Below are 26,227 nucleotides of genomic sequence, written 5' to 3' on the forward strand. Positions count from 1 at the left end.
GGAGGGGAAGACCCTCTATGAAGTGGATTGATTCAGTGACTGGGGTAATCGGGATGGGTGTGTCAGAGGCAATGAGATTGGCACAGGATAGAGCATGGTTTAGGACTGTTGTACACAGGGTCGCTATGAGTCGCAAACGACTTGACAGCACATAACAACAACAACATATCCAAACGTAAGAAGCCCTGGCAGCATAGTAGGTTATGTGTTAGTGAACAGAAAGGTTTGACTCCAAAGAGAGGATTGAATCCAAGGGAGAAAGATGTGCAGCCTCAGAGACCTGATGCAGGGTGGCCCTGAGGCCAAACTGATAGGATGATAGTGAGTTTTTACGGTTTTGTATTCAAACTTAATTCCATACTTCCCCAATAACCTACCATTGGATTCTGGCTTCTGCGCTAGGCTTCTCCTTGAACTCACGGAGGTCTTTGCTAGAAATCCAATGGATACCTTTTAGTCCACATCTAGTTTGATGTTCAGGGGAGCTGTGGTGGCTTAATGGTAAGGAGTTACACTGCCAACCCAAAGGCACATGGTTCGACCCCACCAGCTGCTCCTAGGTAGGGGGACGATGGACAATCTCCTATGTGATTTGGTGCCTCTGAGAACCTGCTGGAGGGTCAGCTACAGGTTGGCTCTGACTCAACAGCACATACAAGGTTCTCTTCTTATTTCATACACATACATCCCTCCTCCCCCAAGAAGCTTACACTTCTTACTAGAGCTTTGAGATCCATCGACTGCCATGGTTCCTGAATCTCACCTTTCAGCTGGATCACTCTCCTGAATAAACGAAAATCGACCTAACTGCTGTCAAGTCAATTCTGACTCACAGCCACCCTCCATCAAATCTTCGAGGCTGTTCCATCCTTCTCTTGCAGAGCAGGTAGTGGCTTCAAACTGCCAACCGTTCAGTGAACAGCCTACCACACAATCCACTACGCCACCAGGGCTCGCTCTTGAACCACTCCCTCCCTCCCTCACTGCTGTGGAGTGGGAATCGAATCAGCTGATGCTCCAGTGGGCTTTTTTCCCCCGAAGCTGTGGATTGCACAGGACACTGCCCATTTTTCTCCTAGGGAGTGAGGGGGAATTAGACCACCAAGCAGGCTTGAGCTCTGGGTTAGCAGTGCAACTCCCTGCTGGCTACACCACCAGAGATCTCTTCCTCTTGAACCTAAAAACCAAACGTCCAGTGATAACTTCCACTTCGATGCCTCATGGATACCCAGACTTGGTGTGCCTGGATCAGAACCTGGCTCCTAATGTTCTTCTATCATGTTCCCAGTCCAACAAGGTGTTGATCCCTCAAGTCTGGTGTCATCAACAACCCCCTACCCCAAAACAACCCAATGTAAACCTTTTTACCTCAAAGCTGTTCACGTGTCCAGTACAAGTGCCATTTTCTTAGTCCAGGACTAAGATCATGTAATAGAGTGTGTTCTCTCAGTGGCTCCACAGCCTAGCCAGTGACCTGAGTAAAGTGTAAACCTGATCCATCTCACACCCTTCTGGGACTCCTTGCTGGCCTGACTGAGATTGAGCCTGTTCCTTCTGCGCATAGAAACTGGCGCTCTAGTCTAACCTCCCTTGCCTTCACTACTAGAACCCCACTGGCCTATGGTGGACACACGCCTCTTGTTGCTGGTGTTAGCTGCCGTCATGTTGAACCTGCATTGTGTAACCCGGTGTATATGTAACAGAACTGCTCCATATTTTGTTTTCCCCTCCTTTTGGGGGATGGACATTTACTGAGCAAATTTTTTCCCCCAACAGATTTTGTTTTATGGCCTTAGTTGCAGGCCCCACACTGTCCTAGCATCTGTCCCACTTCTTCCTTGAACTTCTCTTCTCCAGTCATCTTTCTACCTTCTGACCTTCAGTCATCCTTCTGACCTTTGAAGCTCTCTCCATGGGCAAATACTGCCGTTGTTTTCTCATGGAATTGCTTGTTCTGAGGAGTGAGTGTCTCTTCATTGCTACTATTCACATTATAAGCCTGTCTATTGTTTGGCTGAAAGCTGAGTCACAGGGATGAGCTTACTTCCAAGTTCAAAGTGTTACTGTGGGTCACAGACTCAGGGGTTCATGCTTGTGCTTTCCTCCCATCCCCAGTCACTGCCAGGACATTGATTCCAACTCTAGGCCTCCACTGGGTTCTTAGGTTTTAAGGTTTTACAGGTGTGGCTGATAATCTTTCTTCCTCAGAGCAGCTAGAGGACTCAAACTGCCAACCTTGCAGGGAAAAGTACAACAGCAAGTAAAGAGCTATGCGACCAGGGCTCCTTTTTCCTTTCATAAACCCAGACCCTAATTCACTGCTATGGAGCTGACTGCGACTCAGAGCAACCCTCCAACAAGGGCCCTAGGCTGGAAAAGGGAGAGATGGAGAGAACGCCCAGCTTCCTTCAGTGGAGCCGCTGGCAAATTTGAACCAACACAGATGCTCAGCTTTTATTAAGGAATGAACAGGACAAGACAAATCATTATGGAATGAGGGAAACCGTATCCTGGGGGGTTCATCACAAGGTCAAGCCTATGACATTTGGAGGCAGGTCTCCAGGCTTATCTTCTGAGGGAACGGGAGTGGGGTGGGGAAGGAGAGGCCTGAACCACCAATTTTTTAGTTGAATGCTTCACTATTTGCACCAGATACCGCTGTGAAGGCCAAAATTCCTAAATGGTGAAAAACAGCACATACATTCATACTCTAAACAGTTTGACTTAAAGCACAATTCTTCTCTTTCCTGTGCTGTCCTGGTGCCTGGCCACCTGGCTGGCTGGGGCTCTGCAAACTCTTTCTCACACTCTGTGGTCAGCTACCATGTCCACTTGGGGCTTCTTTAAAGCACAGCAAGAACCAGGGACACCTGGTGAAGCAATCTAACTGTAGACTTCGCCTACCCCCTTTTTATTTGCAGCTGTTTTCTCTCATCTAACTCAACAGAAAAATATCTGCACCAAAACAAGCTTCACCAACAAGAGTTTTCTCCAAAGTATTCTATTAAGTCTCCAAATATGCAAGTTTCTTTTCAGTCTCATATCTCTATTTCATCTGTATGTAGTGTTGTTAGGTGCCCTGGAGTGAGCTCTGATTCATGGAACCCTGTGTACAACAGATGTCGCTCTGCCCCATCCACTCAATCCCTGCTGTACTTGAGCCGTCCGTTGTAGTCACTGTGTCAATGCAGTTTGTCAAGGTTCTTCCTTATTTCACTGACCCTTCACTTTTCCAAGCATGATGTCCTTCTCCAAGGCCTTTGTGATAGCATGCCCAAAGTATGCTCTGCTATTAAATAAAGGCTCCATGGTAGCAATAATAATACAGCTGCCACAAGCCGGCTTGTGGCCATGTCCTTAACTCCTGATGGAGATACAACCTGACTGGTAAGAGGTGCAGACATTTGGTACCTACTGGAACCAACAGCCAGGGAGCTCTGGAGGCTACATGAAAAGAACTGCCCTACTGAGGCAAAGGTACAAATCCACCAGCTGCTCCATGGAAGGACGGGCAATCTCCTCCTGAGGGTCAATCACGGAGCACACAGCCAGTGCACTGTGGGTACCAGCCAACACGTTTCTCAGAAGGAGGGAGATGTCTTTAGTTTGGTAAGAGTTGTTGTTCTGCTCTACCTGGAGTCACTCAGATGGTCTCTTTCTGGCCTCCATCTCTCCGCATGTACTGCTCCCTTTGCTTGGAATACACCCTGTGCTTAATAAGTAACTTAATCCAACTTAACTCCATCCATTCTTCAAGTCTCAGCTTGAATGTCAAGCCTCAGGAAGTCTTGGGACTCCTCAGATCTGGTCTGAGCACTCCATTTACATAAATCCTGCTGTAAAGAAACTTCCTGATCTGCATCATTTGACACCGGAAATCCTGGGAGAATGGTCTCAGCTTACTTGTGATTATGTCGCCAGCTTCTAGCACTGTGCCTTGAAGATTACTGGGAAACAATGTGTATCTGTTAAGTGAATCAATATAGACTATCTCTTAACCCAAAACCACAATGAAAACTCTACTTAGAAAGGTTTCATGGCACACTGGACATTTCTTGAAACCACACCATTTTATTTCAGTCTGTTTAGTTGGCAACATTTTCCTTGAGAGCCTTCATAGCATAATAGTTAAGCACTTAGCTACAAACCCGGAAGTCTGCCTGTGCGAGCCTAATAGTTCTGTGGGAGAAAAGATCTGGTGATCTGCTCCCATAAAGAAAGAGCAGAATCTACGGAAGCCTCTGGGGCAGCTCTCTCTACACTTCCAAGGGGCAGTCAGAGTCAGCAGCAAATAATGGGGCAGCACGCAGCAGTAATGGCAGCATTTTTTGCAATTTTCCACATATCAATGTTCTACTGATACTGAATACATTTACTTTATCTGCCCATATTTGGTTCTTCCTCAGTAGGGGGCATCATGCAAATAAATATGCAAAAAAAAACATAAACACAAGCGTGTGTTGGAGGTGCTGCAGGCTTGGCTTCATTGCACTGCATTCAAGTGAATGTGCCAATAAGGTGTGCAGCACAGTCCAAGGTAACACAGGTTTAAGAGTAAGAAAACTAGCTGAAAGGCTGAACATTCAAATCCACCAACCACTTCAAGGGAGACGGACAATAGGCCAGTTTCCTACCCGTGAACCTAAGAAACCAGATGGAGGGTCTCAGTGAGTCAGTCTACACATGGGCAGTGTGTCTGGTGCAGGCCCAAGCAGCAGGAAACAGCGTGAGAACCACCAAAAGGTGACATTGAGACATGAAGCGAGCACCTGCTCTTTTTAAAACGGCGCTGACTTACTTGCTTGGCACAGTGCTGTCACAAGCTTTCAATTATTAAAAAAAAACAAAACAACCCAAACACAAAAAGCACTACATCCATGAAGAGTAAAAACAGGTACACCTGTAAATAAATCTTTTCCTTCTGGATGGATCCATTTCAGTAGGAAATAGAAAGCGAAGAAGAGAGACTGTAGACTCAGGAGGATGTCCTCTTCTGATTGTGTGCACCTCAAAGGAATGGGGAAATGCCTTAGTATATCTTCCCCTTTCAGAGAAACCAGGCCCTGTCTGTGCACAGGGACTCAGCTGGGCAGGCAGCAGGTGGGTGGATGTGCCCATGTGGGCTGGTCTCTACATGCATAGTGTATGCCCCACAGCTGACACGAGCCCCAGGGAAGGTGTCCACATGCCCCGAGCAGTAGAAAGGATGCCACTTAGTTGTGCCCCAACCAGGGGACGCACTCCAGGATACCCAGCAGGCACACATGCTGTACTGGCCTTCCTTTTAAAAAATGCCTGCATGTGACAGGTACCAGTGGCTCACCAAGGGGGTGGGGCCTAGTGCTCCCTCTTTCTGTTTACAAGCTGAGCATTGCCTACTGTGCACCCAAAGGCTCTGGGTTATTCCAACAAGGATTAGCACCCACCTCAGCCCGAAGAAGCCAGATGGCACTGAGGCAAGTCTAGGACACTGGGCAGAAACTGTCGGGAATCTGTGTAAGGTCAGTTTGTAGATGTTTAGCAAAATCCTATTATAAGGAACTCTGCTGGATTACTCTAAGATCAGCGGTTTGAATCCAACAGCCATTCTACAGGGGAACAGTTTATAGTCTCAGCCTCAGAAATCAGATGGAGGGTCCCTGTGAGTCAGAATGGATCAGAATCGTCTCCTTCTAGGAAAGAGGAGACTCTCCCTTTTGATAACTTGACAGTGCTCTGCTGAGCGGCTACTCTGAATATTCAGAGTCTATACCTTATCTGACTACAGCAGCAGAGGCCCCTGGAACCATGCTCAGGAATGTTTACTGACTGCTGGGTGTGGTATTTAAGCAGAAGAATCTGAATGGTGAGTCACAGGGGCAGTTAGGAGAGCCTGTGAACAAAGTGCAATGGTAGGTGTCAGCTATAAAGCTGTACCGTGTCAGTTTTGCATTAAATGAGATGAAGTTTCACCATCCTTGCTTCTAAAGAGCACTCTGTTTGTCGTACTGTGGTGGCTTTCCTTTTGATGTAATGCTGGAAGCTATGTCCCAGGATCTGAAATACCAGCAGGGTCACTCACTGCGGACAGATTTCACTGGAGCTTCACAGAGAGGCTAGGGCTGGCCATCCACTGCTGAAGTAACAGACCCCTGAAAGTCCACTGGAGAGCAGGAGTTCCTCAATAAGGTACAGCAAATAAGGAAACCAATACAGGTGGACTTGGTAGATACTGCAGGTTTAGTTCTCACCACTGCAGTTAAAGTTAGTCTCAAAGTAGGTCACATGAATTTTCTGGATTCCCAGGGAAAATAAATTTACTTGCTAGACTGTAGTCTATTAAGGGTACAAAGAGCACTATGGAAGGTTTGAAATATTGTGAACTGCCAGAAATTGATACAATAACACAAAGTGAGCACATGCTATTAGAAAAATGGTGCCAGACTTCCTCAAGGGAGGATTGTCAGACTTTCCAAATGTAAAATGCTCACATGCACAGGCAAACACACACACACACCCCAGTGCGCACCCCCCCAAGATGCTCACGTGCACAAACACACACACATAGGTGCACACCCCCCATCTCAGTGGGGTGCAGTAAAGTGAAGTACAATAAAACAAGATATGCCTTTCCTATATTTTGAGAACAGTATAGTTGAGGGCCATTCTTAGTTTAAGGAATTTTAACAGCATGGATCAAGGAGAAAAAAAAACCCCACTTTTATCATTATTTTAAAAAATACATTTTAGCATGGAGCATCCAAAGAAACACAAAAGTAGAGAAATTAATATCACAGACCCCATCCATACGTCCACCATTGTCAAGATGTTCCCAATTCTGTCATCTATTTCTCATCATCTTTTTGGGGAAGGAGTATTTTAAAGAAAATTTCATGCAGAAAACAAAACACATAAGGAAAATTACAAATGAACACTAAGGATAACTATACAATCAGCATCACAATGAACAAAATTAATGGTGATTTCCATTTGGTCTAAGTAAAAATTTCATTTAGTTTCTCAGAACTGTATTTTTACAAATTTTTCATTGTTGCTGACATTAGGAACTAAGGCCCACAGATTACATTTACAAAACACATGTTCAGATTAAACCAAGTCTCTGAGTCTGGGTGACATAAGAGCTGTTGCATTTTGTGTGTGATCTCCAGAAGCTGGTGTCCTCCTAGCACTTCAAGGGTGACAGGCCAGGAATCCCCAGGAAGGAGTTCACAGGCTGGGAGATGGCAATTCTGGAGCTAGCTTATCAGATGGGCATCACTCATTTCCCAAACCAGATGAAGGAAGGGGCAGTAACTTGTTTATGCAATTTATTGGCCTGTCTCTCTAGCAGTAGCTCTGGTAGTTCAGTAGTAAAGCATTCAGCTGATAACCAAAAGATGAGGGATCTGAACCCAGTACCTACCCTTTAGGGAAAATGATGTGGCAGGCTGCTTCCACAAAGATTATAGTCTAGGAAACCTTATGGAGCAGATCTACTTTTCCTATAGGGTTGCCAAGAACTATAATTGACTGGACCACACATGACAGTCTCTGACAGATAGGAAAGCTGGTGAGAGATGTGTCTTTTGCCATCTCAACAGAGGTGGGGACTGTTGTGGTGGCAGAAGGGCCAGGTAGAACTACCACAACATGTAGCAAGCCCTGCTAATTATTATTGGTCCTTCCACAAGGGTACCTTGCCTGTGCTTAACAAAGCCGCCTTAGAACTCCACCAGAGGATTACTTCATTCGTGTGCCAGGAAATCTATAAACCAGATCGGGAGCCACTGCCGTGCTAAGACAATCACCCACCCAGGTTGATGTCCATTTTCTAGATTGGAAGCCACTCACATGAAGCGGAGGCCAGCAGCCTTGGGATCTTCTTCTGCTGTTACCTCTCTTCCTCCTCATCTCCCACCTTTTGCCTGGGTAGTAGTGCCCTTAGGAATGGGAAATTTTTCCAGAGGTTAAAAGTACACACTACTGTTCTGAAAGGAGAGAAGACAAGGGTATGATTTCAGAGTATGTGAATTCACAGTTAGGAGCTTGGCAGAAATTAGAAAAACAAAAATGGGTACTAGATTGGCTTAGGAAAGGGGGTGGTTAGAAATAAAAAAAAAAATCAAAGCCTAAAAAACTGTGTTCCATTAGAAACATATAGCAAATGTTGTTTACAGTCAAGTAAGAACCAATCCTGCGGGTTTTCAGAGGCAGTTACTCGCATGGAAGGAGACTGGCTATTTAATAATCACATGGGCACTTTGTCGCACTTGGCAGATACTGAGCAGTCTCCTCCCTTCTCTTGAGGTTTGCTCAATGGGTCCATGAGAACAAGTGGCCACAGTGGCAGAAATGGATGCTGAGCCTGGCTAAGTCACATGAGCTTCTCCTCAACAAAGACGTTCCTGGACGTCCCAGATCGCTACTCGTCAAAGTGGATTACAATGAATGAATGCTGCCTTAGTTATCTAATGTTGCTGGGCCAGAAATATCAAAGAGGACTATAGGATTAGGTATTATTTTCATGACAAGATTACAGAAAAAGAAATGCATATTAAAGTGGACTGTGGACTGGAGGGGGAGGGGATTGTATAACAATAAAAGATTTTTTTTTCAAAGAGAAAAATGAAATGGAAGGAAGTAAAATGTGCAAGTGAATGAATGGGGGAAAATTAAATGGAAAGAATATGCTGATTATATATATATATAATAATTTAAAAAATCATTAATTAAAAAAATTGCCAAAATCATTAGCACTGGATATCTTACAGGAATATTTTAAGAATTTTACTAATTATGTATTGTTTAGATAGATAGATAGATAGATAGATAGATAGATAGATAGATAGATATTTTCATTAAAAAATATAAAGCAGGCAAAAAAAGGGTGTAAAACTTTGGATACAAAGGGGAATGATTTTAGCCTAGTGAGAACTTTGTCACACTTGTGACCTACAGAATACAAAATAATAAATTTGGGTTCTATTTAAAAAAAAAAAGAACAAAATACCACAAGTGAGTGGCTCTAACAAACTAATTGGTTTTCTCACAGATTAGAGGGCTAGAGGTTTGGATTCGGGGCACCAGTTTTAGGAGAAGAGAGCTCTGGTAGTGTAGTTTGTAGGGAGCTGCGTTCTAATCCAAAGGCCACCCCTCTCTGGCAGTTTGAATCCACCAGTGTCTCCACAGGACAAAGGTGAGCAATCCCCACTCATGCAATTTATAGCCACAGAAACCCTCTGAAGGGTGTGGTATGAGTTCATTCTGACTCAACAGCAATGAGAGAGTTTTAGGCGAAGACTCAGGGAAAATCCTTGTCTCTGCTGCTTTGTGAAGATCTCCATGGACAGCTATCTTTCACCCATTCTTACTGGGTTCTATACCTACCCTCCTCTTTTTATATCTCAGAAATGATTCCTATAACGCACATCTATGTTAATGCAGCATTGTCTATTAATGGACAAACAGTACGTTCAAACAATGGAGTACTATGCAACACTAAAAATGGAAAATAGTACAGCTGTTGTAGAAAACAGTGGGGCAGCTCCTCAGAAAACTAAAAGTAGAACAATTTTGGTTGTTAGAGCACTGAGCTGGCTCTAAATCACAAAAACATTAGCACAGCAGAAGAAAACACTGCTCAATCCTGCTGCACCCTCACATCACTGTGTACGTGAACCCATGGCTGCAACCACTGTTGAGGGTCTTCTTCTTTTTAACTTGACCCTCTACAAAACATGATCCTTTTTCTCCATGGAATCCTCTTTCCCAAGGAATCATCATCTCACAAAGCAGGTGAGAAGTCGTCTCACCATTCTCAGGCCTAAGGAGCACTGACACAGAAATTGCACTCCTAGTATATAGTCCAAAGACCCGGAAGCAGAGACCTCGGTGCTTGTCCATCAGTGTTCTCTGTGGCACTGGTCACAGCAGCCAAAAGGTGGGGACCACCTAAATGCTCATCACCAGAGGACTGGATAAACAAAATGTGGTCCATGCACACAAACAGCAGAATATTACTCAGCCATCAGGAGAAAAAGCTTGAAGACACACTGAGCAAAACAAGCTAATCATTAAAGGAAAAATATTGTATGACTATCAGTCCTTGGAGAAGGACGTCATGCTTGGGAGGGTGGAGGGACAGCATAGGAGAGGAAGACCCTTGATGAGATGGATTGATTCAGTGACTGGGGTAATGGGGATAGGTGTGTTGGAGACAATAAGATTGGCACAGGATAGAGCAGGGTTTAGGGCTGTTGCACACAGGGTCACTATGAGTTAGAGGCAACTTGACATCACATTAACAACAACAACAACAACATCACTACTGCTCTCCAGAGTGCTGATGACCCATGATGTCAGTCTAGAGACCAAAGTGCACCTGATCCAAGCCATGGTCTTCTCAACTGCTTGCTATGCATCTGAGAGCTAGACAATGAGTATGAATGACAGAAGAAGAATTTATGCCTTCGAGTTATGGTGCCAGAGGAGAGTAAACATACCATGGACTGACAAAAGCATAAACAGGTTTGCCCTATAGAGGGTGAAACCAAGTTGTTCCTTGGAAGCAAGGATTGTGAAGTTCCGTCTCATATACTTTAGGCATGCTGACTAGTCCTTAGAGAAGGGCATCATGCTTAGAAAGGTGGAAGGTCAGCACAGGAGAGGAAGACCCTGGATAAAATAGATTGGCACAATGACTGTGGCTATGGGGGTAGATATGGTGAGATTGGCTCAGGAGAGGGAAGAGTTCAAAGCTACTGTTTATACGGTTGCTATGAGTTGTAGCTGATGTGACAGCAAATAACAACAACATTACCATTAGTCATTTCCACAGAGTTGGAACCAACTCATAGTTGATCCTCTATATGGTTTCTGAGATTATAAACTGAATAGGAAGCTATCACCCATCTGGTTAACAGGAATGGTGCCACTGGTAGATCTGAACCACCTGAGAAGTATGGCCTTTAAGTCAGTGGTGCAATTCCCTATAGACTAAACCACTAGAGCTCCCTACACTTACTTATATAAAAAGATAAGAAAAGGCAAATGTACAGCGATCAAAGTTTATTAGTGGTAACCAGGAGTGGAAGGGAGAGGGGAAAAGAAGGTTAATGGTGATGAAAAATTAAAATCATCTAAAGTTTCATAGCTAATTAACTGCTGTCAATAAATGACACATATAAAAAGCTGGATGTGCAAAAGCTGTGTGATAATGTTATGAATGAATTATGATACAACCTGAAAAAAATATAGGTCCTAACGTATACCTGTATGAGGCAGAGCAATCGGTGCCCATGCAAGGCAGATCAATTGGTTTCTACACACCAGAAGCAACAGAGGAAGAGGGGGCTTCAGGAACAGTAGGGGCATGTGGGATGTGTGGCTGGCTGCCTCCTCAACCACTGCCCTCTAAACCATGAAACAGAAGTGGATGTTGCTCAGCTCTATCACTGGACATTCTGAACAAAGATCCCAAACAGCAATCTGTAAAAATGGAGGAAAGGCAGACCAGAATTTCAAATTCTCATGGATTCTATAAATAAAAATGAAAAGTTTATTCCTCTCTCTTCTTAGTAGAATTCTCTCTCTCGATATATCCAGTCTTGCTGCTATTAACTGCTATCCAGTTGACACTCCCTTCCTCCTCCTTCAATGGGACAAAATTTATGTACATGGAGTTGGAGGAGGAATTGTCTATATTCTTACCTCTTTAAAGGATACCATTTTAATTTTTACATATTCTTTTTGATCTTTGACAGTATGTGTACAGACAGAATATGGCAACAGTCCTGGTATACATGTGATTTTATTTCTTACATTTAAACTCCCAAACGCACTGTCATAATCAATTCCCATTCACAGTGATCCTATAAGACAAGGAAAACTCTCCTCAGGTCTCTTAAGTTGTAAATTTTTTTTTTTTTGGTCTTTAATAAATCTCTTTAATGTCCTTTGACAGAGATGTTTCTTTACAACAGAAGAAAGCCTAGTAAGCATAAATTTACACTTTGTGGACTTCCTTATCATCACATTCCCTGTGTTTGTTGTAGTAATAGAAAGTATTGTCCCTTCTCTGCAGTTTCTTCACATAGCCTGTCTTCGGCCAACGATCTACCACAGAAACTTGTTTTACTTGTTTATATTCAATCTCATCTCGATATCCTGCTTGTTGAAATCGGTACAAATTTTCGATCTCTTCTGACCACTTTTTGGCATGACTTATTGATTTTGGTTTTGCATCACAACTAGCCATGGCTGCTGAAGTCTTTTCACCAGTGATTCTCCTTTTTGCATTTCTTAATTGCTTGGAGACACTCAAAGCACTGTCATCCATTTACTCAAGCCATTGTGGTGCACAGTCCTAGCTGGAGAAGGAGGGCCTGAGAACAAGGACTGTAGTGGCAGGTCTGGTCTGGGCTGAAGTTGTAAGTCTTAACAGGAGCAGACATTATCCCAAAAGATAGGTATTCACACAATACATACACACCTATACATATGAAATGTACATACATATAAAGCATGTAATGCTCATAGGAAATTAAGCTCAAGGTTTTGAGATTTCAAAAAAACCATGTCACATCTGTGTTGCTTGCTTAAAAATATGACTTTTTTTTTCCCTGACAGCCAAGTGACATGAAACTGCACTGCAATCCTGAAGGCAAGTGGTTTGAATCCACCAGCTGCTCCGCGGGAGAAGGCTAAGCAATCTCCTCCTGTGTCATTAACTGCCTCTGAAAACCCACTGGAGGGTCAGCAATGGGTTGGTCTTGACTCAATGGTACTCAACAACAACATTGATATAAACTGTCCTGAAGTAGTTTGCCATAGAACAAATATGTTGGTGGTGTACACCATTTAGGAACCTAGACATCTGAATTGAGGGTGTCAGCGGTAGTCATTGTTGTCGCTGTTATGTGCCATCAAGTAAGAACAAACTCAGCTGACCCTCCAGCGGCTTTTCAGAGGCAGTAAATCACATGGGAGGAGACTGCCCATCATCCTCCCATGGAGCAGCTGGTAGATTCACACCATCTGCTTTTGCCTTGGCAATGCCACTCCTTCCTTATCCATCAAGACCACCCGAGCTCAGAACAGATATAGCAGTCATCCTTCTTTTATGATATCATCTGCTAAAAATGGTTTTGAAGTCATCTTCCATAGAACAATTTCAGTGTAAGCAGACATTCAGATTGCTACAACTTTCTGTCCTCACAGATAACTCTGTGAAGAGCAACGTGTGCATGTAGCTTTGCCCCCTCCAGACACCTCGCCAGATGCTGATTACAAGCTTGGAGAGAGTGAACATGAGACAAGCAGCCACAGCTCTTTGCAAATGTGTGGTGGGGCTCTGACTGAGGTTCCCAGAACTGAGCAGGACAAATACTGACATATGGCAAAGAGGTGGTAGGGCATTTTAGGTACAGGGAAAGAGGGTGAGCACTTATAGCTGGTGAAGGAAATACTGGATGGGAAGGTATGTCAGGAGAATTAGTGGAGACAGACAGTAGACTGGCATCCCAGGAGAAGTGCACATACCAGGTTAAGTAGTATGGCTCTTATTCCACAGGTGACAGGGAGAGTTTGAAAGGAAATAAATAAGCTAGTATGAATTAAATGTGAATAACTTACAAAAGCGTGTATGGAAACCTGAGGTGAAGAAATTGGAGCAGTTAGAGACAGGGTCAATGAGCTTGAGAAGCCAGGGACCCTGTAGGAGGTACCGTGACTCTGTGGGCACCAGTGCTGATGGCCCCATGGCCTGCAGCCTGGTCACCGGAGAAGAGGACAAAGACATCAAGAACAGGTAGACTATGGGCTTACTTCAGGAGTAATAGGGTCTTTCTCTTTTGACATGCTTGCTGAGTTTGAGATATCTACAAGCATCCTCAATCTCTAGCTGCTATATAACCTCTTCCCACTAAGCCCTGCGTATAAAATTCTGTAGATGTGATGCCTCTTACTAAGGTGTGGAGAAGTGAGTTAGAAAACATGCAAAGACGTTAGGTCAGTCACATGCCTTCTTTATGCACCAGCTCTTTGACCTCTTGCAATTCTGGCCCAGTCCTGCCCTCCAGCTCCCTAATGACTGTCCTCCCCAACGACTTCTGGGTCAGAGATCAATTGGGATCTTCCTGCCACTATGACCACTGGCTCTTGGGGAATATTCACATACTTCACCTTCTGTCTTTAAAACTCCTTCCTTGACATCAGTGATACTCACTCACTGACATAAAGTTGGTCTGACTCACAGCACCCCTCCACCTGGTTTCTGAGGCCATACATCTTCATGGGAGGAGACTGGCCTGCTTTCTACCAAGGGGCAGAGGGTGGGTTTGAACCACTGCAGCCTACTGGTTAGCAGCACATTCACCATAGCCTCCACTTCCCTCTTTTCTCTTCCTTCTCTGGCTACCCTTTGCTGTCTCTTCCTCTTCTCACCCTCTACAATTCTAGATCTTTGTTCTCTAGTGCTGCTGTAACAGAAACACCACATGGATTTGCTTTAGCAAACAGAATTCTCCTCCCAGTTTAGGAAGCTAAACATCTGAAGGTGCATGTTCCAGAGGAAAGCTTTCTCTATGTCAGCTCTGGGGAAGCTAGTCTCTGCTGAGCTGCAGCTCCTGGGTGATCTTCATGTGGTTTGGCAGCTGTCTCCACCATCTCTGCTTGCTGGCTTGCTTTTAATCTCTTTTAAAGCTCAAAGGAAACTGACTCCAGATACACCCTACACTAATTCTGCACCACTAACATAACCCAGACAATGCCTTCTGAAATGAGATTATGACCATGGGCACAGAGGTCAGAATTTACCACACATACTTTGGAGGTGACAAAAGCCAACCCCTAAGACGTGGAAAATATGGGTGTGTAACAAATCAGCTGCTATTTCAACAGTCTCCACAAGCACAGTTCAGTATTAATCTAAATTAATTCTACTAATCTAAACTAATTTTGTTAGTTTAAATTAATTTCGTCAGCATGGATTAATTTCATTAAATCCATCTAAATGAAACTAATCTACATTAAACCACTCTAACAGCTGTGGTTGCCCCCATTATGCGGCGAACTTGCCCAGCCAGCCTAAGTGGCCGGCCTAGACCACAAAGTCCTGACACGCAGCCGGTCCCCTGCTCAATCACCATGGAATCATTCATGGAAGTCAGGCAGAACCAGCGGCAGATGCTGTAATCACCTTAGTAACAACCGACCAGGCTGCGTTAAGGGGCCACTGCAGTCCAGTGATTAAAGCAATAAGCTCTGGAGTGAAAATTCCGTTGACTACAGGTTTAAATTCCATTTCTGCTGTTTCCTGAGTGACAGTTTATTTTGTTACGCCTTGAATTTTTTTTAATCTATAAAATGAGGATAATCCATTGCCAATGACTTGATTTGAACTTACAGTCACCTGATAGGCCAGTTTTAGTCAAAACTGCCTCAGTATTTCTAAGACTGTTATTTTTAGGAAAGCAAACTGCCTCCTGTCTCTCTGAGAGTTCAAACTGCCGACCTTAGGATTTAGTAATCCAGTAATTTAACTGCTGCACCACCACGACTCCTTGAGGATGAAAGTAAGGAGCCAAGGCCACTGCCATGAGTCAATGCTGACTCCTGGTAATCTTCTGAAGGGGTTTAGAGCCTGTCAGTTCTTAAGGAAGGAGACTGCCTGCTTTTCTCCTGCAGTGTGACTGATGGATATGAACCATCTAACTTTTGGTTAGCAGCTCATGATATAAACGTTACATCACCAGGGCTCCTGTGAAGGATAATACTATAAAAATGAGTCCATGCTCTGGAGCTCGGTAAGCACATAGCCAGTGCTCAATAAATGTTGGTTCTCGTCATTTTCAGGTAGCAAATTACTGGCTACTCCATGGCTGAGCAGCAGTGAACAGGAAAGTTGAGGAGCTTTTAATTTATTATAAACTTTTATTTCTTCTCTTAAACATGAGGTATTAATTAAAATAATAAAATATTAACTGGGTAAACACCATGATGGTGTGCCTGGGTGGTACAAACAGTAAAGGGCTTGGCTAACTGCACAGGTGGCCCTTCAGAGTTTACCCCGTTTACTCAGGAGCTCAGAAGAAAGGCCTGGTGCTCTGCCTCCACAAGTTTGGTCACTGAAGGCCTAAGGAGTGCACCTCTGTGATGACATGCACAAGGTGGCGGGGAGGGACATCCACTGGACAACAACTGGAAAGAAGCACTGTGATTGCATATAAACGAATAGACAATGTAAATTGTTCTGTGGCATTTAAAACAGCACTGCTGCATCTCAAACAAGCAGGAAGAGCTTACAAAGCTCAGAGTGGGGGAAGATCAGGGCCACACTCTCAGTTGTGAAACGAAGTGTAGAGATACCACAGAGCAGCCAACTGCTCACACTCACACTCTCATGAGGGCCCTGGACGGCTGCTCACAGGGGCCTGTGGTATTCAAGGTCTGACCAGAGCAGGCCCCGGCTACACCCACAGCACATGGCAGAGGCCCCAGCCCACAGCACACACTTGTGAGGGCTGAAAATGTCCACCCTGGACAGCTGCTGACAGAGGCCTCTTATTCCAGGTCTGACCAGAGCAGGCCCCAGCTAGACCCACAGAACACAGCAGAGGGTCCAGGCCACAGTGCACACTCGTGAGGTCTCAAAGTACCCTGGATGGCTGCTGACAACTGCTGACAGCAGCTGTGGTATTCCAGGTCTGACCAGAGCAGGTCCCAGGTATGCCCACAGCTCACAGCAGAGGCCTTATCCCAGAGGGGCTGTTCCCTCCCCATCTAGGGGGTTGTGGCCTCGGAGGGCCGGAAGACTTACTGTTGGAAGCTCGCATCTGGCGCCGGCGTCCCACTCGATCCAGCCCGATCGGTGTACTTTGGGAAAAGGTGAATGGGCGGAACCGGGCCGAGACGGCTTTGTAGGGCGGCACCTGATGAGCTGGCACTGGAGGCCTGGTGGCGGGCTGCAGAGGAAACCAAAGAGCTGTGAGGCGATGCCAGGAAGTCGCAGTTCCTGCGAGCAGATCACACACGCAACCGAGCGGCCTCAGAGCCACTCAGGGCTCCTGCGACTCACATCCACCTCAAGCAGCACCAAGCCTGGGTCTCAGTGCTCAGACTCTGAGGTCTCCAGGCCACCCCACATCCTCATGGGTCCATCGCATAACTGCCATCCAGCAGTCAGTTACAAAACCAGGAGGTCAAAGCAGAAAAGCCTCAGAAGAGGAAAAGTGAGCTTAGGAGGGGGTAGAGCTGTCTCACCACCATGTCAGAGGGGATAAGAAAGAAGGAAGGAAGGTACTCCAAAGGCAGCAACAAGGAGCTGGGTGCCTCTGCCCACTGCCAGGGCGGCCAGATTCCGGCGGCATGCTCCTTCCTCACTTGACCCGCAGCCCTCTGCAGATGGCACACGCAGGAGATCCACCAACATCTGTGGAACCGAGGGCAGCCGAGTTCCTGTTTACTAAACCACCACAACCAGTCTTGCTTTAAAGAAGACTTGGTCTCCTTCAAACTCATCCTGGTCTCCTTAACTCCCAAACCCACTGCTGTCAAGTCATTTCTGCCTCAGGACGAATGTCTTTCGGGTTTTTTATGCTGTGAATCTTTAGAGGAGGAGCCTACCCCATCTTTTTCCTGAGAAATCACCAGTAGATTTGAGTGACTGACTTTTCAGCAAGTGGTCCAATACTTAACCTGCTACACTATGGCTCCCCGAATGGTCTGCATGGCCATCTGATCCTCCATATTAAACATCGCTGCAACTATACACCAGAGGCCACCTCTGTCAACACTCTCCTTACGTTGTGCCTGTCTTTCCATCTAGCTCCCTAAATTAGTTGATGATACAGAAAATTCCTAACTATACACTTCTTTAATGCTGACTTGAAATAACTGCCAAGTGCTTAGAATTTCTTTCACTATGTTGTGTTCTGAACTCAATCAGAATCTCCCTTATGTCAGAAATGTTCCTGACCGAGCAGCGTGGAGCATATTCAACAAGCAAAAGTGCTTAAAGATTTGACAGTATTCTCCAACTTTGCTTTTACATGGAGAATTGAATTCAGCACAGTACTGCGGAGGAGTTTCTACCTGCTTGCTCTAGGCAAGGAGTTGTGTTGAGGTTTGCAGGCAGTCTGTGAACAAACAGCCTGATCCTAAGACTAATAGACAATTTCTCTTTTAAGAGAAATTAATTATTTATGGTTGAGCTTACAGCTTTTAAAATGAAATCTAACACTTCACACAGTGTTCCCTGAATTCTTAACCACAACCTGGGTATCTCACCAAACAGGTGGAATGCCTCCTTCCTCAACAGGACCTTAACTAAATGTTTTGTTATATTCAACATGATGCTTGTTGAATTAATAAATCAGGGACCAATAAGCCTAAACCCACTGCTATCGAGTCGATTTCAACTCATGCTAATTCCCCACCTTGTTTCCGAGGCTGCTGATCTTGACAGCAGGAGATTGCCTCAACTTTTTCCTATACAGTGGCTGCTGGACTTGAACTACTGACCTATTGATTTGCAACATAATATGTAAAGCACTACATCATCAGTGCTCCTTAAGGGACCAGTAGCAAGTTTGAATCTATTGTCAAAGCAGTCAGTTCCTATTTTCTTTTCTTTACATTTTACCAATGGATGATACATTCTTTTTTTCCAAGAATTTCTTCTTTCTGGAAACACATTCATTATGCCCTTCTGATGTTCCTCTGGTTAAAAAATCTCAGGTTATTTAAAAACAAACAGCCAATTAGTTCACACGGTTTTTGTAATGCCAAGAAAGAAAGTTAGTACAGGTTAGTGGGTTTGCATCCATCCGAAGGCCCGTGGTTAGTTTTCATTCGCGCATGCTTTCACAGGAGGTGAAGGCTGAGAGTGCAGACAGTGGCAGATGTGAGGAAAACAGAGGGAAGGAGAAGCAGAGGCTGGTGTTTGCCAGAAGAGAACAGAGGCCGGCCATCCCAGTGTTTCTGAGGGCTCTGGTGGAAGCACAGAGGGCTTACTTGCGTTAGAAGGGTCTCGATCTCCTCAGCAGGGCTGTTCCCATAGAAGCTGACGCCGCCTATGACGGAAATGGGCCTTCTCCTCTGGCTCCCTCTAGGACAGCCCACAGGAGCGGCCGCAGTGGGCACCATGCCTGGCTGGTGATCCCCGTCCACCAAGTCCATTTTCTGGGTGTCTACGGTCACGGAGTCTTCAGGGATGGACAGACTTCGGCTTGCCGTCTGGCTGTAGTCCGAGAGCGGCCTGGGCCCTGACCTCTTCCCGGAGCCCCATCTCCTCCTTGAGACCCTCGGCGCCTCTGCCCTGTCTTCATCCTGTGCCGTGGCTCTCCGCCAGTGCTCATCAGTAACCACCTTGCAAACGTGAACAAGTTAGGTGAGCTCACATCTCCGGGAGGTATTAAACAAGCATCAACTATGCAGCCCCTCCCACCTCCCTGGCCCTTCCTCAAAGCATTCTTGGCTAACTAGCCTATTTTTTTTTTTAAAGTTATTAATGTAGAAAATGCAGACATAACTGAACCATGGATCAAAATCAGAAAATCTAACCTTCAATCAATATGAATTAGAAACAGATTTAAGCTGAAGTTTGACTAATGAAACTCCCAAGACTATGGGCCCTTAGTCATCCTCAGAGTCAGGAACTGAGCTCACCCATATTGCAAAATTTTCAGCCACACAACAGATATCCATAAGGTGAGCAATATCACCTGGGAGGTTCTCAGTCCTTAGAACAATAAATCACACAGGATTACAATGGCAGCATTTAGCCAGGAAGAAAGCTCAGAAGGTAGAAAGGAAGAGACTAGAATGATGCATGGAAATGAGAACCACAGGGATAAAGCGGGAAGAGTGCTGCTGCTGCTGCTGTTGTTGGGTGCAGTCAAGTCAACACTAACTCACAGAGAACCTATGAACAAGAGATCTCAACCTAGGCCATCCTGTCCCATCCACACCACCTCTGACACACCTGAGCTCACTGCTACAGTCACTATGTCAGTGCATCTCATAGGTTTTCCTCTCTGATGATGACCTCCACCTTTCCAAGCATGATGTCCTTCTCCAGGGACTGACCCCTCTTTACAACATGCCCAAAGTAAGTGAGATGAAAATTCACCATCCTTTCCTCCAAGGAGCACCCTGGTTTCACTTTCTCCAAGACAGACCTATCATTTTCTTTCTATGGGATACAGTGTGAAGATGGTAATCAGTGGCACAGCACAAAATGTACATGAATGGCTGAATGACAAACAAGTCTGCTCTCCAAACCTTCACTTGAATCACAATAGCATTAAAAACATTTATGTTTCAAGGAAAATCTGAGAGAAGAGACCCTGAGTTAATGAACACCATTGTTAATTAAATGAGCTGAGGGAGGTGTCCTTTGCCTACCCTTCCCTTCCCTCCTTAATATCCGTAATGATAGACGGGAAAGGTGGGCTGGCTAGCAGAAGAAATAAATGGGTAATGCTATCCACACTGGCATTTTCTTTCAACAATGTGAACTACTTAAAAATCCGAGGTGCTGTAAGAAGATTAAGTGGATGGCTGCTTGGAACCAAAATGAGCTGAATACCTTGCTAGGGCCCCAGCGCCCCAGATGGTGGGTAGGGGCTCCTGGATAAACTGTGTGACCTTGGACATCACAACCACCTCTCTGGATCGCAAGTTCCAGACAAGCCCACGGTTTTCAAGATTCGGACTCTGAACTGACCACACCTTCTCATTCTTCACACTTTTTCAGAAGCAACAAGAAGTGCTGGAGAAGATAAAACTAAAACTTGAGCTCTGTCAGACTTGGTTCTGCCACATGTCCACTTGCTAGACTCAGGCAAGTTACCTAACCCCTGAGCAAACTGGTTCTGCAGTTGTTCGCTGGAGATGACAAGTCCCCAAGGATGGAATGAGACAAGGGTGAGACAGCCCTTATCAGCATTCGTTAATGAAAGCTCTTAAGAAGCCATGCCATAGAATAGCCATGCCCAGGAATACACCTCTATCTTGGCAGGCAGACAGAGCTGTTGCAGAGATAAAGCAGAGACAGCAGACGCTGGAGGAAGTGGGGAGGAAATGTCCACTGTGTGCATGCCTGTTATATGTCCTCAGTGCTTCCATTTCTATCAATTGTTTTGTTTTGTTTTGTTTTTTTAAAAGACAAAAAAAGCCTCAAGGTGGGAGGTAAGGATATAAGGAGGGAAAACTGTTCTTATACAAATAAGCACAAATAAAAGCCAATTGCAATATTACTTAAAGTATTTACACAATCTTATCAAATACAGAAAGGAGAAAGCGCCTCTGTACACTGCTTGCAGAGTCCCTGGGAGGTGCCAAGGGTTAATTAATGTGCTCAGGTGCTAAAGAAAGGCTGGAGGTTCAAGTATACCCAGAAGAGCCTGGGAAGAAAGGCCTGGAGACTGGAAGCTTCTGTTTAAAAAGTTTGGCGTTTTCAGAGAACAGTCCTAAGAGATCCCAGTACCGTGGTGGTTAAAACGTACAGGAGCTAACAAAAGCTCAGTGGTTTAAACCTACCAGTTGCTCCATGGGCGAATGCTGAGACTATCTGCTTCTATAGAGGTTTACAGCCTTGGAAACCCTACTGGGCTGTTCTGTTCTGTCCCACAGAGTGGCTGTGGCTTTGGGTGAGCGGATTCTAAACAAGTTTGGTTTTTATTAGCCACCCTCGCTCTACCCAGCCAAGGCTGCACAAGGGAAAAATGAAATGGTATCGATTGAAGAAGCCTCACTCCTGTGAGTGGGTCGAAACGGAGACTTGAAATGACAGGGCTGGCTATTTCTAATTGGAGATACCTAATTCACACAATCTTATCTCATAAAGAATCGGAGGTGGTGCCAAGGATCAGGGAAGGATTTCACTGTTCTCCTACAACCTCCTCATCATTCAAAGTAGAGAAACTGAGGCCTACAGAAGTTCAGGGTTACATAGGCAATAAGTGGCAATGGAGGAGCGGGGGCACAAAAAATCAAAACAACAAAACCCCCATGCCTAACTCAGTCAATCCTGACGCAGTGCGGCCCAAAGGACAGAGCCATGCGAATCACAGGGTGTCGAAGGCTTCAAGTCAATCTTCATGGGAGCAGATGGTCTCATCTCTCCTGCAGTGTGGCTGGTGGGTTCAAACCGCCAAGCTTTTAGCAGTCAAATGTTTTAACAGCAGTGCCACAAGGGCCTCATTAGTGATAAGAGGTACAATGAAATTGTTTGGTGTCACTGAGCCGACTCTAACACAGCGACCCCACACCCAACAGATGGAAACCTTGCCCGACCTGCGCCACCCTCAAAACCTCCACTGTGCTGAAGCCCACTGTTACAGTTACTGTCGATCCATCTCACTGAGGGTCTTCCTCTCCCTCACGGACCCTCCACCCTTCCAAGTATGATGTCCTCTTCCAAAGACCGGTCCCCTCTAACCTCCAGTCCAGGTTTTCCACTATCTCCTTTCACCTCAACTCAAAAGAACACTTCACAGGTTCCAGCAAGTTCCACAACCCTGCTCTGTACCAACTCGTACTGCCTTGAACTCTACCTCACATTCATGTCACCATTCAAGGGAGATGAGGAGATAAATCACAGGAAGGGCCACAGTATTTTCTGAATTGTGATGGGAAACAGATCATTCTTGGTAGTTTAAATAAATTACTGAATTACTTCAGTCAGTGCAAATAACTAACTGAAGTTAACACTGAGAACAAAACCATCTGTATTAACTACTATGCTGTGATGGAAAGATGTGGGAGTGAGACCCTAGAAAAAACGAAGCCCAACAAAATTACCGGTGAGGCGTTGTTGAAGGGCTCTGCCCACAAGCCCACCTGCCACCTTCCAGAGTGCTTAGTGTTTTTTGTTTGCTTACACACAGAGGCAGCATGATGGCCAAAATAGAAAAATGGTTTTAGGAAAACAGAAGTCTTGGTCATTCAGGTAACTAGTCTTCGGAAGGGCAGATCACAGTCCAGGGAATGATTATCATGAGCACAGCTAGGCACATGCACAGCATGCAAATGATGCGTGGAGGGGATGTCTCCCCCCTGCACACACCAGGCCCCGCTGTCAGCGGCTGCTCCTGCACAGGTGAGCGCAAAGAAAACCAACTGCAATCCACTTAATGTCTACTGCTTAGCCCCCAAATTCCCCAAAGCCATCAATTCAATTCCCACTCACAGTGACCCTTCAAGACAGACTCAAACAATCGCATAGCGTTCCTAAGGCTGTAAATCTTTACGGAAGCAGAGTGCCTCCTTATCTTCTTGCCATAAAGCAGCTGGCGGATCTGAATTGCAGACCTCTTGGTTAACAGCCAAATGTTTTAGTCAGCACACCAACAAAGCTTCTTGAAAATATTCCCCCAATTCTATCAAATATACAAAAGGAGAAGGTAGCCCTCTAAAAGCTGCTGAGATGCTGGCAAAGGGTTAACAGGTCTGGCTGCTAGCTGAAGGGCTGAGCCCACTCAGAGGTGCCTTGGAAGAAAGGCCAGGCTGTGTGCATCCTCACAACTTGCCACTGAACACCCCACAAAGCACAGCTCTCCTCTGCCTACATGGGGCTGCCATGAGGAGGAAGATGAATCCTTGGCGGCCGGTTTGGCTTTGCTTTACATAAGGAAGCACACACCAGCAAGCCTCTCTCCCAGTGACACCACTGCCTACCTCAGACGGGGCCACCGATAGTGGCTGTCCACACACGCACTGCAGGAACAAGCAGGCAACTGCAGTCATGCTTCCAAATCCTTGTCTTTGCCCTGAAAGGGCTACAGGCAGGAGTAGATGCCCGAGTCCCGACTCTTTCACAATCCACAAGTCTAAGCTTCAGTTAAACGCCAGCTCTGTACACCTGAACAACCAACTCACGCCCAAGTCGTAAACACCCGTAAGCAGCACAGTGGCCCAGTCACTGCTCTTTTAACTCTTACTTCTCAAGAGAAATGTTAAGAACTTCCTCCAGTAATTGGTCCATTTTTTCCTTTTGATACAAGTTTGCTTTCTTAAAAGCCAAGCTCCATCACTTCCAATTAAGTATTTAAAAAACGGGGGGCCGGGGGGCATCACAGTGAAAGAAAATAAAATTGAAAGGGACTCGCCCAAAAACTCTATTTTACACATATCCATTCAAATGATTGATCTAAAGTAACTTGGTTTACACGGTCAATCACATTAATTCAGAAGGAAATTAAGATGATATATGAATATCTGGGTGCGGGGTGTGTGTGTGTGCGGAAATTGGAGACTTCATTCTGAAGGAGCGAAAGGTATTCTGAAGATGCCCAATAAAAAAGTAAGAAAACCTTTCAGGATCCTGAACACCATCGAGAATCCAGGGACAGGGACAGAGGTGAAATTAGAAAGGAAAACATTTTCATAATCGGTAAAGTAGCACAGAAGGCAGTCTCTGCCTTATGAACCAGATCAATTATTGAGTGTGTCTTTAAGAAAGTGAAGGTAAGTCAGAATAGGTGCACACACAGTTTTTATTCAGCCTAATGCATAAACTGGGCTGTTCAACCAAAAGGCTGGCAGTTTGCATCTTCACTGGAGACAGATGGGCAGTTTCCTTCTATAAAGATTTGCAGCCTGGGAAATCCAGTGGAGGGTCAGCTCCAAGTCAGAATCCACTTGATGGCAGTGGGTTGGTGCAAGACAGGAACCCTGGTTGAGAAGTCTGCTGATATAAGGCAAAGTGCTGGAGGTTTTCTCCCCATTCACATTCTTAACACCAGAAGGATAATGTCTTGCATTTGCTGAGAAATCATAAAATTTCCAAGGTGTTTTAACATCTACTTAACATCTGAAAATTGTATTTTCAGAGTGTAAAGAAGAGATTATTGCATCTATTACACAGATAAGGAACTACTCACACACTCAAGCAGAGATGAAAAGATAAGTGGGCAGGGAAACTAGAATACTAGAAACAGGACAACTGGAATGCAACTAAAGACACTGTTGACACACTACAAGAAAAAAGGAAGTAGTAGTGGTCACTGAACAATTTGTGTAAAAACTGTCAATTAGGAACCTAACTTGTGCTGTAAATGTTTACCAAAAACACAGTAATATATTATCTAACACCACCACCACCAGCAGCAATCATGAAGGAGGAAATGAATTTACTGAAAGATTGAACATATGAACTAGCTCAGGCATTTTAACTTCATTTTTGCAAGGCAAACACTAGACACAATCCCTCCATTTGGAGCTGGAGACAAGAAAGAACAAGAGCTTGAAAACCACTAGAGTGTGTGGGGCTGCCACATAGCAACCTCTGAGCACCTTTCTCCTCTAGCCTATTGGTTTTCTGCTCATATGTCTTTCCATCTTTTCATCACTATCTGGTTCCCAGTCATCAGTCACCAGTGTGTACTCTGTGTCTTTGTCTACCACTTCCTCCACGCTGCTGTCCTGCCAAAGATCATTCACTGCCTTATCTCCAACTCTCTTTATCACCCTGCCCCCTTTCTCTTCAACTGATAATATGCCGAACTGCAATAGTCTGTTAAGTATTTTGAATTACACTAGGAGACTGATCCTCTATTTTTAGAAACAAGTAGGTGAGACAATCTATAGTTGACTTTTGTTTTTATTGCTTGAATGGGAGTCTTGGTAGCACAGTGGTCAAAAGTTAAGCTGCTAAACAAAAGGTTGGCAATTTGAACCTGCCAGCTACTCCCTGAGAGAAAGACAGCAATTTGCTTCCATAAAGGTCACAGTCTAGCCTATGGGACAGTTCTACTCTGAATAGTGTTTAAATGGATTCAACAGCACACAACAAGGGGGAAAAAAAATCAACCCAAGACATATATGGTGCTATTATCAAAGATGAACCTGTAACTTGTTTTCTGATTCTCTGAACTTGTTTTCTGATTCTCTATTCCTGTAATTTCAACTGGATCCTGTATCTTTTCCAAAACATGTTTTTGGTAAGGAACAAATCTTAGGGGAGGAGCTACTTTCTTTAAGAAAAAAAAATTGCCCAAGCAAGTTGGAGTAGAGGAGGGACTCTGAGAAAGTGCTGGAATATGTCAATGGCAACATCTCCTCCACAACTGAGGTAAGTTGACCAATTCAGCAAAGTAGCAGGATACAAGATCAACATACAAAAATCAGTTGGATTTCTCTACAGCGACAAAAAAGAATACAGAGCCAGAACTAAGAGAAACAATACCTTTCACAATAGCTGATCACAAGATTAAATAGTTGGGAATAAATTTAGCCAGAAGTACAA

The 26,227-nt window shown here is 44.8% G+C and overlaps 1 protein-coding gene and 2 pseudogenes across 2 annotated transcripts in view; 1 reads left to right on the forward strand and 2 right to left on the reverse strand.

The window, feature by feature from the left end:
- Positions 1-3,928, forward strand: part of LOC102843164 — a 9,235-nt pseudogene extending 5,307 nt beyond the window's left edge.
- The window catches only part of SPATA13 (spermatogenesis associated 13), a 112,572-nt gene that overhangs the window by 61,876 nt on the left and 24,469 nt on the right, over positions 1-26,227 (reverse strand). For both annotated transcript variants that reach the window (XM_006894113.1, XM_006894112.1), the window contains exons 2-3: positions 18,991-19,344; positions 16,796-16,940 (exon numbers count right to left, since the gene is read on the reverse strand). In XM_006894113.1, the coding sequence (XP_006894175.1) occupies positions 16,796-16,940; positions 18,991-19,344 (499 nt within the window). The remainder of the gene's footprint in view (positions 1-16,795; positions 16,941-18,990; positions 19,345-26,227) is intronic.
- LOC102868279 lies at positions 11,969-12,235 on the reverse strand (annotated as a pseudogene).

Source organism: Elephantulus edwardii, unplaced genomic scaffold (assembly GCF_000299155.1).
Source record: "Elephantulus edwardii isolate Elephantulus edwardi_28Jun2011 unplaced genomic scaffold, EleEdw1.0 scaffold00135, whole genome shotgun sequence".
Lineage (NCBI taxonomy): Eukaryota > Metazoa > Chordata > Mammalia > Macroscelidea > Macroscelididae > Elephantulus > Elephantulus edwardii.